This window comes from Apium graveolens, chromosome 4 (genome assembly GCF_009905375.1).
Source record: "Apium graveolens cultivar Ventura chromosome 4, ASM990537v1, whole genome shotgun sequence".
Taxonomy (NCBI): Eukaryota; Viridiplantae; Streptophyta; class Magnoliopsida; order Apiales; family Apiaceae; genus Apium; species Apium graveolens.
Window position 1 is genome coordinate 131,828,871 of NC_133650.1, and position 12,033 is coordinate 131,840,903.

Genomic DNA, 12,033 nt, shown 5'->3' on the forward strand with positions numbered 1-12,033 from the left:
TTATATTATTGTAAAATTATATTTTAATGTATAATTGAAAATATAATAGCATATATAATTATATATAATATAATGTTAAATTAAAATGAAAATTATATTATAAATAAAATTATTTTAAAATATTATACATAATTTCAATGATACAAGCATAAGGTATATTTATTTTGGTCAAGGAAAAAATAATATAAATATATAATTATCACAGGAGAAGCATTACATTAGTTTAGTACTGGGCCTCGCCTACCACGTTTAAGACCATTAATCAGGTCCACAAATAACTTCTCTCTCAACCAAATACAAAAACCACAGGCCCTTTTATACTATACCCTGAATTCATTTACACGAAGCAGTGGCGGGACGCAGAAGAAGAATCAGCAGGCATGGTTAGTTCAAATTTCCGGTAATAATTGAACTTAATTATTTTTGTATGAATGTTTTGTATATAAATTTTAGAAACTGTTTCAATAAAATAGAGGGTATCAATTTGATAGCTGGTGGAAAAAGCAAGAGGACGGAGAGGACCCCGAGATCCGATGATGTTTGAAGCTCATCGTCAAGGTTTGTATGTATACCTTGTGTGTATATATAATGTTAATTGTTAGAATCTAGGTTATTGTACCTGATGTGTATGCATATGTTCATTTTGCTATATTTCTTGCGAGAAGGACCGGGAGTTAGTTCATTGCGGTTATTTTGAAGAGGCTGTTTATGAGCAAAACTAATAAGCCTCCGATTTCGCTTTCTCGATTGATTCGATTCATGACTGGAAAGAAGTCCTTCCCTATGCACCTAGCTTTTGAATAAAGGTCTTGATTTTACTCTTTTTAGATCTTTTTTGATCTACTTATCACTTTATATAAATGGGAAAAATTTAGTAGTTATCACAACCATTCGTTATTGATAATCTAATGGTTCTTATACACTGAGAAAAAGGAAAATGTATTAGCTCTGTAGTTTCATTTTTATGCAAGATTAGTTCTAAGAATTATTTATGGCAGCAATTGTATCTGCAAAGATTCAACTTCTTTCTCTAATATTCTAACTAGACTATGAAAAAGATAGTGATAACTAACCTAGTGCCTGCCGCATACTATTACAAGTTCAAATGTTCATGATCAGAGCAAATTGAACATCTCAACTTTGTATTCTGGACTAATACTAGAAACAACTACAAAGTTATTATTAGTTTGAGATATAAAGGTTTGCAGTTCTTAAAACCAGAGAGCATACCAAAACTATAGTACTCTTGAAGTATTACGTAAAAAATAAACTTACCACCAATATTTTCTCCTCTCCTTGTACCATGTGATTGCAGAGTCTCTATGCTACATGTAGAGGTTTCACCTTTCATGACTGGTAAGCTTCTATTGCAAATTTCTTTGTATTTGTTCATTAGCAGGTGAGCCTTAAATTTTCTGTTTACTCAACAACATATGTTTGATGTGGCAGGAGGCTATGCTAGTTGCAGGATATTATATGCATTTGGAAATTGTTCTTTAACTTATGATTATCATTCTCTTATCTCCTTGTTTGGGGCTTGCAGGCACACTTTATCGACAAATTTCTTCTATCGAAGGTCCTAAAATACGTGGAGTTGGTGTTGTGTGAACTTAACTCTTGAGATACAAGATGAGAGAAGTCATTAAGCTTTGATTGAGTTTTGATTGTCTTTTCTGCTCTTTCGCTTTTAATGAATATATTGTAAATGAAGGTCTCTTGCTGAGACATTTATTTTGATGTAATAAATTATTGTGTAATATTTTTTTATTATTAAGATCGAATTGATGGTTCAATTTTTTTTAATGCAATTTAAGTATATTCTTGTCAAATTCGTACAAGAAAATTGTCAAATGCTTAAAAGAAAACAAAAATGTTTTTTTTTCAAAAAAATCACTTTAGGCATCGGTTATTTAGATACCCGTCGCTATTGGGCAGGACAGTAGCGTCGGCATTTCAGACAGCCGACGCTATTAAGTAAGGCTATAGCGTCGGCGTTTCAGGCAATCGACGCTGTTGGGCAGGCCTATAGCGTCGGCATTTTAAATAACTGACGCTGTTGGGCTGCCTTTAGCGTCGGCTGTTTGAATAACCGACACTAATGTCAAGACTTTAGCGTTGCCTACTTAACCGACGCTAAAGGCCTGTACCTATAGCGTCTCCCACATTTGCTACGCCACTTAACCGACGCTTTAGGGGTTATTTGACCGACGCTAAAAGTTCAGTTTGTACTAGTGAATCCTCCTTACGGGATGCCTCTATACTTCGAAGTCGGAGGGAGTGGGCACTCTAATAGGAGTGAAGCACAAGGGTGGACGCCCCAATACATACATGGCTTGGCTCCTATTCCAGAGGATCAAGAGTTCTCTGGACCTTATACTAAAAGAGACTCCGAGTCATCGGATGATGATATTGCTCCAAGAAGGAGGTGTGCTGACAAAGAGCCGATGGCTGACACTAAACAACGCTCAAGGGGCATTCAAGGGATGAATTCCCAAGATGTTCAAGAGAGGATCAGGGCTCATGAAGCTGAGATCCAAAAGCTAAAGCGTGACCTGGAGACACATCTGGTCCCAAGAGCCCCATACGCTCCAAGGCGGAGAAATCCTCCTCCAATCATAGACCTGGATGGTCCAATACCAAGAAGGGCAGCTGCCCCAAAGGCTGATCCAAGTGATCTTATGCCCTTAGGAGATCCTGACGATCCAAACCCACCATTCACTGATGAGATAATGAATGCCCACATCTCAAGAAAGTTCAAGATGCCCACCATCAAAGCATATGATGGTACTGGCGACCCTGCTAATCATGTTAGGACATCCTCTAAAGACATTTTGCTACAGCCCGTGAACGACGCTATTAAGTGTCGGGCTTTCCCTCAAACCCTATCGGGCATGGATCAAAGGTGGTACAGTCGTCTGCCCATAAACTCTATTGGATCCTTTAAGGACCAGAGTCAAGCTTTTATCAAGCAGTTCATAAGTGGCAGAGTGCACGAGAAGAGTTCAGCATCTCTCATGGGCATAGTCCAAGGGGCGAAGGAGTCCCTGAGAGAATATCTGAATCGATTTACGAAGGAGGCTTTGAAGGTCCCTGATCTTGATGATAAAGTAGCTATGATAGCCCTGTAGCAAGGGACTAGAGATGAATTCTTTAAGATTTCCCTGGTTAAGCGTCCTCCTGAAAGTATGTTGCAGCTCCAGGATAGAGCCAGAAAGTATTTCAAGGTAGAGGAGAGTATGAAGAGGACAACTGTGAACAATGAACCTACTGGAAATAAGAAGAGGAAGTCGGATCAGGAATACGATGCTAAGGACAAGTATCCACGAATTGGTAAAAGCTCAGACTCCTCCTCTTCTAAGAAGAATCAGCAACCAAGGTTCGCTGAATATGCAAGTTTGAATGCTCCAAGGAGCCAAATCCTTATGGAAATTGAAAAGGACAAAGACTTCAAATGGCAGAAGCCACTGAGGGGAGACCCCGAGAAAAGAGACAAGAGTCGGTATTGCAGGTTTCATAAAGATGTCGGTCATGATACTGACGATTGTAGACAACTCAAGGATGAGATTGAGTATCTGATCCAAAGGGGAAAGTTTGGATGTTTCACCAAGGGTGAAGAGGCCGGAGGCCAGAAGAGAGATAATGATAAAAAAGATGATGATCGAAGGGGTAACGACAGAGATCACAACCCACAGCCCCGAGGGCCAGTAATCAATATGATCTCAGGAGGACTTAAAACAGCTGGTACTATAAGAAACTCCCGAAAAGCTTATACAAGAGAAGTGATGAATATAGTTGGAGAGCCATTTAAGCGTTCTAAGTCAAAGATGACACTTGAATTTGGTGACCCAGACCTTGAAGGTTTGAAATTTCCTCAGGATGATCCTCTAGTTATCACTCCGATAATTGGAAATTATCCTGTTATAAGGGTCCTAGTGGACAATGGAGCTTCCGGGGACATCTTGTTGCATGACACATTCATAAGGATGGGCTACAATGATTCTCGGCTAACTCCGTCCGACGCGCCCATCTACGGGTTTCACGATGTGGAATACAAAGTCGAAGGAGCAATACAACTTCTCGTAACCATCAGAGAAGAGCCCAGGGAGGCCACGCAGATGTTGAACTTTCAAGTTGTCAAGGAAACCTCTACTTACAATGCTATCATGGGTAGAATAGGGATCCATGCTTTTAAGGCTGTGCCCTCGACCTACCACATGGTACTCCCAACTAGAAATGGTGTTGGAGAAGCAAGGGGAGATCAAAAGATGGCCCGTAGTTACTATGTTACAACACTTAGGCCCGATGGAACAGGGGGCAGGTCCTCCCCATAGAAGACATGGATGTCCGAGAGAATGACGAACTACGAGGAAAGCCAGTTGAGGACTTGGTCCTAATTCCCTTAGATCCCTTAGACCCGGAAAAGGTCACATACATTGGGGCATCTTTGGACAAGCCCTTGAAGGGTCGAATGACAACTTTCCTCCAGGAGAACAGTGATGTATTCGCTTGGATAGCAGCTGATATGTCTGGGATTTACCCGAACCTTATAACTCATAGGTTGAACGTTGATCCAACTCGGAAGGCTATAAAGCAAAAGAAGAGAAATTATGCCCCTGATAGGCTGGAGGCCATTAAATAAGAGGTAGAGAAGCTTTTAGAAGCTGGATTTATTGAGGAAGTATAATTACCTGAATGGTTGGCCAACCCCGTAATGGTTAAGAAGGCCAATGGAAAGTGGAGGATGTGCATTGACTTCACTGACTTGAATGATGCTTGTCCTAAGGACTGTTACCCTCTACCGAGGATTGATACCCTGATAGATGCCACTGCTGAACATGAGATGCTAAGCTTTATGGATGGCTTCAGTGGTTACAATCAGATTAGAATGCATAAGGATGACACCCCCAAGGTTTTTTCATAACTGACTTTGGTGTATTCTGTTCTCTTGTTATGGCTTTTGGACTTAAGAATGCAGGAGCTACTTACCAAAGACTGGTAAAAAAGATATTTCCCCATTTAATTGGGAAGACCATGGAGGTCAATGTTAATGACATGTTAGTCAAAAGCCTAAGCAAGGCCGATCACATTAGTCACCTCAAAGAGGCATTTGAAGTGCTGAGGCACCACAAGATGATGTTAAAACCAGCCAAGTGTGCTTTTGGCGATGGGTCTGGAAAATTTTTGGGTCATATGGTCTCTAAGAGGGGAATAGAGACCAACCCCGACAAGATCAAAGCCATCCTAGACATGGAGCCACCACGCTCCATTAAGGACGTTCAAAAGCTGACGGGAAGAATCGCAGCACTAGGGAGGTTCATCTCCAAGTCTGGAGACAAATGCATGCCCTTTTTCAAAACCCTAAAGAAGGTGAAGGACTTTGAATGGACAGCTGAGAGCCAAGAGACCTTGGAACAGCTGAAGAAGTACATGACTGAAGCCCCGTTGTTGGCTAAACCAAGTCCGGAGGACACTCTTTATTTATTCCTCGCGGTATCTGAACAAGCCGTGAGTGCAGTCCTCGTGAAGGAAGAGCAAAAGCTCTAGAAGCCTGTATACTATGTAAGCAAGGTGCTCAATGGAGCAGAATTGAATTACTCCACCACGGAAAAATTCACACTTGCTTTCACCACAGCCTCGAGGAAGTTAAGACCCTTTTCCAGGCTCACAAGATCGAAGTCCTGACGGACCAACCTTTGAGGAACATTCTTCATAGCCCAAAGGCCAGTGGAAGGCTCATCAAGTGGGAAGTTGAGTTAGGAGAATTTGATATCAAATACAAGCCTCGAACGACCATCAAGGCTCAGGCCTTAGCATACTTCGTGGTCGAATGCACCATTAACGACCAAGAAGTCAGGGGGCAAGGGATAGTAACCCCAGAAGGAGAAGGATGAAGAAACAACCTTGAAAGAGTATTGGGTTCTCCATTTTGACGGAGCGTCCAAAACAAAATATAGTGGTGCATGTCTAGTCTTGCAAAGCCCTGATGGGTTTATGATTGAATATGCTTTGAAGTTGGACTTCCCGACTACGAACAACGAAGCAGAATATGAAGCATTGATAGCTGGCTTAGGCTTGGCTAGAGCCATGAGGGCCAAAAACCTGAAGGTCTGTAGAGACTCGAGACTTGTAGTTGCTCAAGGGTTATACTGTGGGATATGGCTTGATTTCAAAGGACAATATCATCATTGAGGAAGTTGCCTTAGTGGATGGTCTCAAACACAACTTGTTGAGTATCAGCCAGCTTTGTGATAAAGGCAACTCAGTAACCTTCAACTCAGAAGCCTGTGTTGTGACTAACAAAAGGAGCAACAAAGTAGTTCTCACTAGTGTGAGAATAGGAAATATGTACCTAGCTGATTTCAACTCATCTAATGCAGAATCTTTTACTTGTCTTCTCAGTAAAGCAAGTCAGGATGAAAGTTGGCTATGGCACAAGAAGCTATCCCATTTAAACTTCAAGACCATGAATGAGCTAGTAAATAAAAAACTGGTTAGAGGAATACCTCTAGTGGAGTTTTCTAAGGATGGATTGTGTGATGCCTGCCAAAAGGGAAAGCAGATTAAAGCATCATTCAGGAAGAAACTTGAGTCAACAATTGAAGAACCTCTGCAACTGCTACACATGGATTTGTTTGGACCAGTCAATGTGTTGTCCATCTCAAGGAAAAGATTTTGCCTAGTAATTGTAGATGATTTCTCAAAGTTCTCTTGGACATATTTCCTAAAGTCTAAAGATGAGGCTAGTGAAATCATCATCAATCACATAAGGCAAGTCAATAATCATCCTGATTTCAAAGTTAGAAAAATCAGGAGTGACAATGGAACTGAGTTCAAGAATTCTGTCATGAGAGCATTTTGTGAGCAAAATGGGATTTTTGCATGAGTTTTCAGCAGCAAGAACTCCACAACAGAATGAAGTAGTGGAAAGGAAGAACAGATCACTTATTGAAGCTGCCAGGACAATGCTTGAAGAATCTAAACTGCCAATATATTTCTGGGCTGAAGCTGTAAACACTGCATGCTACACTCAGAATATTTCCCTTGTTAATCAAGAAAGATGCATGACTCCCTATCAATTGTTCGAGAACAAGAAGCCAACTCTAAATTTTCTTCATGTCTTTGGTTGCAAATGCTATATTCTGAGAAATCAAACTGATCAAAATGGTAAGTTTGATGCTAAAGCTGATGAAGGAATTTTGGTTGGATATGATGTTGGTAAAGCATAAAGAGTCTACAATATAAGAACCAACATTATTGTGGAATCAATACATGTTGTGTTTGATGATAAAAAGATTGAAGGACTGCAAGATGGAGATTACCATGAGAGTCTCAAATTCGACAAAGTGGAGATGGTTAGTGATGACAGTGATGATGAAAGTGATTAAGAAACAGTATTAAAGGATAATGCGGAAAAATCCACTACCAATGAAGCACAAAACTCAACATCTGTCGAGTTGCATAATGCTTCATCCGTCGGGAGGCAATCTGCGTTATCCGTCGGGAGACAACCAGCTTCATCCGTCGGTACTCAAAATTCACCATCCGTCGGGTTATCAAGAGAAGCTGGAAATCAGCATAGATCACCTGTAGAAAGTTCCCCTTTCTCAAATCAAAGATCCACAAACTCAGGGGGAGTTTCTAACAATCAAAACTCAATTACACATCAAGACAGCAATGAGGCCTCTTCATCTAGAGCAAATCTACCTCAACAAAGAAAATGGACAAAAGATCACCCCTTTGAGATCATAATTGGTGATGTTTCTTCTAGAGTTCAAACCAGGAGAGCAACTCAAGAAGAATGTCTATACAGCAGCTTTCTTTCCAAGAAAGAACCAAAGAAGGTAGAAGAAGCTTTGTTGGATCCTGATTGGATTTTAGCTATGCAGGAGGAGCTAAACCAATTTGAAAGGAATAATGTATGGAAGCTGGTGCCCAAGCCTAATGGAAAGAATCCAATAGACACCAAATGGGTATTCAGAAATAAGATGGATGAAAATGGCATAGTAGTCAGGAACAAAGCTAGATCGGTTGCTAAGGGCTATTGTCAACAAGAAGGAATAGATTTTGATGAAACATTTGCTCCTGTTGCAAGACTTGAAGCCATCAGAATCTTCTTAGCTTATACATCCCATGCCAATTTCAAGGTCTATCAAATGGATGTCAAAAGTGCCTTTCTGAATGGAGATTTTGAGGAGGAAGTCTATTTCAGTCAACCTCCTGGTTTTGAAGATCCAAATTTTCCAGAACATATCTATTATCTTTTGAAAGCACTTTATGGATTGAAGCAAGCACCTAGAGCCTGGTATGACACTTTATCAAAGTTCCTTTTGGAAAATCATTTCACAAGAGGTACTGTAGATAAAACTTTATTCTTTAGAAATGTTAATAGCTCTAGTATACTTGTTCAAATTTATGTAGATGATATTATTTTTGGCTCGACAGATGAGAAACTTTGCAAAAAGTTTCCCAAATTGATGCAAAGTAAGTATGAAATGAGTATGCCGGGAGAACTAACTTACTTTCTTGGTTTGCAAGTTAAGCAAGTTAGTGATGGAATATTCATTAGTCAAACTAAATATATTTTTGATCTTTTAAAGAAGTTTGATCTAATGGATTGTACATCTGCAAAAACTCCCATGGACATTGCAACTAAACTTGAATTAAACACTACTGAAAAGTCTGTGGATATTTCAAGTTATAGGGGCATGGTTAGCTCACTTTTGTACTTATCGGCTAGTAGGCCAGATATAATGTTTGCTACATGTTTATGTGCTAGATTTTAGGCTGATCCTAGAGAATCTCACTTAGTAGCTATTAAGAGAATTTTCAGATATTTCAAGGGAACACCAAAACTTGGCATTTGGTACCCTAGAGATTCTGGTTTTGATCTAACTGGTTATTCAGATGCAGATTATGCAGGTTGTAGAATTGATAGAAAGAGTACAACATGAACCTGTCAATTTTTAGGAAACAAGCTTGTGTCTTGGTTCAGTAAAAAGCAAAATTATGTTTCTACTTCTACAGCTGAAGCTAAATATATTGCTGCTGGCAGTTGCTGTGCACATATTTTATGGATGAAAAATCAATTCCTAGATTATGGTCTGCAAGTTGAAAGGATTCCTATTTTCTGTGATAACACAAGTGCAATTGCCATCACTGAAAATCCAGTACAACATTCAAGAACAAACCACATAGACATCATGTACCACTTCATAAGGGAACATGTAATGAATGGTACTGTGGAACTACATTTTGTTCTAAGTGAGAAGCAGCTTGCGGATATCTTTACCAAGCTACTGGATGAATCCACATTTTCAAGGTTAGTAAGTGAGTTAGGTATGCTTAATTATTCTTAAATCTATATGAGATAATTTGCAAGTTGAAATCCAGCCAGAAATTTAATTGATTTTTCAGTCTTGGATGAAATTTTGGCTAAGTCAAAATTTACATCTCGACGGATGATCTTTATCCATCGAGTTTGATCATCCGTCGGTATACTATTTTCTAATAAAAATCAATTATTTTTCTGGAATATTTTATGACTCGACGGATAACAGTTTAACCTCATCCGTCGAATTGTCTTAATCTCGGCCGTTAATTTCCTGAACATTATCCATCGAGTATACTTGCAGTTTGTAAGCATGACACGACGGATAATGGGTGAAATTTGTACAGTTTATTTTTTAAACGGCTATTTTAGGCAATTTTAATTGGTTACTTTATTTTAATTTATTATTTTTAGCAGTTATTTTTGAGATAGTATAAAAGCCTATTTCATTTTCATTGCTTTTCTTTTATCATTCTCAAATCAACTGCTCCAAATTTCTTTCTCTTTCAAAGCACTTACTCTCTCTCTTCAAGCTCTTATTCTCTAACAATGGCGCCCGTTGTCAAGATTATGTCTCAAACTGGGTTCATTTATGAGAAGAACAATTTCATTGCATTAGTAAACAAGGGTATTCAGCAATCTGGTGATTATCACAAGATGATGGACTTTGTGAAGAATTGCAAGCTTAGCTATGCCATGCTGGAATCTCCCACAATCTTTTGTGAAGTTGTTTAAGGGATGTGGACCACTGCTACATACAACTCAACAGATAAGACCATCACTCTAATCATTGAAGGTAAAGAATTCTGTATCAATAGTGATGTTATAAAAGTATGTTTCAAGATTCCTGATAACACTGTGACCTCACCACACACTGATACTGATATAATTAATATGCTTACTTCCATGAACTATGCTCTTTCTACTTCTAAGTTAAGTGACATTAGGAGATTGGGTCTTAGGAAGGAATGGAGTTTTATGTGTGATGTAGTGACAAAGGTATTTTCAGGTAAAGTCAGTAATTTTGATTCAGTCAATATCTCCATGCTTAACATGCTCTACATGCTAGTTACAGATAAGTTCTATAATTTCAGTGACCTTGTTTTGTTTGAGTTGGGTTTCAAACTAGGAGAGTTAAATAAGAGAGGTAAGAATGTGTATTATGCTAGATTCTTTATGATTTTAGCTAACCATCTCTCTGAGGGTATTGTGCTTGAGAAACCTAACAACAAATTAGATTGTTGGGTTCAAGAGAGAAGGCTCATTGCAGATTTGAACAGGGCCAATCATCACAAGGAGGTGTCACTGTTCTATTTCCCTGTAATGGAAGCACCTCAGGTAAGTGAGGTAAGTTCATTTATCCCTACTACTATTCTAACCTCCCTAATTTCTTTGAGTTCTAGTGTGGCTATGGAAACTGTGTCAATGACCCAACAGTTGCCTACCCAAGCTACCAAACCAGCAAAAATTTCTAAATCCAAATCAAAGAAAGCCCCCTCTGGTATCTTTCAAAAGGTGCCAGTTGCAAAATCCACCAAAACCAAACAGGGGAGTGTGCAGGTGGGTAAGACAGGTGAGGGAAGGGGTGAAGATAAAAGAAACCCTAAGGATAAGGATGGAAAGTTGAGTGGTTCCCAGCCTAGCCACACTGCAGTTTCCCAACAAACTGCAGTGCTTAAAAAGGATAAAAGCTCATTTCTAGCTGCATCCTCCCAAAAAGATGTAGTTATTGAACAAAGCTCTCAACCGAGAGCACAGGCCAAAAGGGTTAGGGACACAAGCTCACCCCAAACTTATGCTAGAAAGAAGAAATCTAAAACCCTTGGGGATGCACAGGGTACACACACTGTGCAAACTGGTGCTAAATACACAGTCACCGCACCTCCATAAATTCAGTTTGATGTGACTCCAATAAATGCGGAGTCACAGCCAAAATCTCTAGTAATAGAAGCACCTCAAACACCAAACTCACCCACAAACTCTCTGGATGTGGATATGATAAACACATCAATTCCTGATTCCCCTTCTTTAACTTTGTTGGGGAAGCCAAAATCTAGTGCAAGTGAGCATCATCTTTTAGATGATTTGTTGGCTCACTTGCCAATTCTTTCAGGAACTGTTGAATCATCTGTGCCCAAAATATCTTCAATCAGCATAGAGTCCACAATAGTTTCCTTTTCTAGTTCATTCATTTCTACTCTCTCGATGGATATTGCTCTTCCATCGAGTAGTGATTGTATCCCGACGGATAAGCTTAACAGCAGTTATCCGTCAGATAGCAAGACCACTCACCCGATGGATATCACTCATCCATCGAGTGTCTCTGCACCACTTCAAACTTCATTTATTTCAAGTGCAGAAGAATTAGTGGTTGTACAGTCACTATTAGGATTGAGAGATAAGAGTGTTATGAGTGAGACTCTGGGTTGCTCCCAGGAAAAAGGAGAGGAAATGAGTGAAATTATACAATCCATTTCTTCAGGATTGGCAAAAGAGAGTGAGAGGAGTCCCACCTTAGATGGTGAAGGTGAGGGTGTGAGGGTGGGGAGCCAGGGTGAGACCTTGATGCAACAAAAGAGAGAAAATGAGAGAAATGCAGGTACTGGAGCTATAAGGATGGATGTCATTGCTAGTGAGTCAATAAATTTCCAGGATGCAGACAGGGAGGGACTATCTCAGCAACCTAAAGTTGTTATAGATTCCAC

At 39.6% G+C, this 12,033-nt stretch overlaps 1 protein-coding gene across 1 annotated transcript; it reads left to right on the forward strand.

The window, feature by feature from the left end:
* The first annotated feature begins 3,185 nt into the window (after positions 1-3,185).
* On the forward strand, positions 3,186-4,331 carry LOC141718995 (uncharacterized). The gene has a single exon (XM_074521372.1). The coding sequence runs from the start codon at positions 3,186-3,188 to the stop codon at positions 4,329-4,331; it is 1,146 nt and encodes a 381-aa protein (XP_074377473.1).
* The last annotated feature ends 7,702 nt before the right edge of the window (positions 4,332-12,033 follow it).

Excerpts from the sequence above, each read along its gene's own strand:
- LOC141718995 (XM_074521372.1), top strand. The coding sequence starts at position 3,186 with ATGTTGCAGCTCCAGGATAGAGCCAGAAAGTATTTCAAGGTAGAGGAG.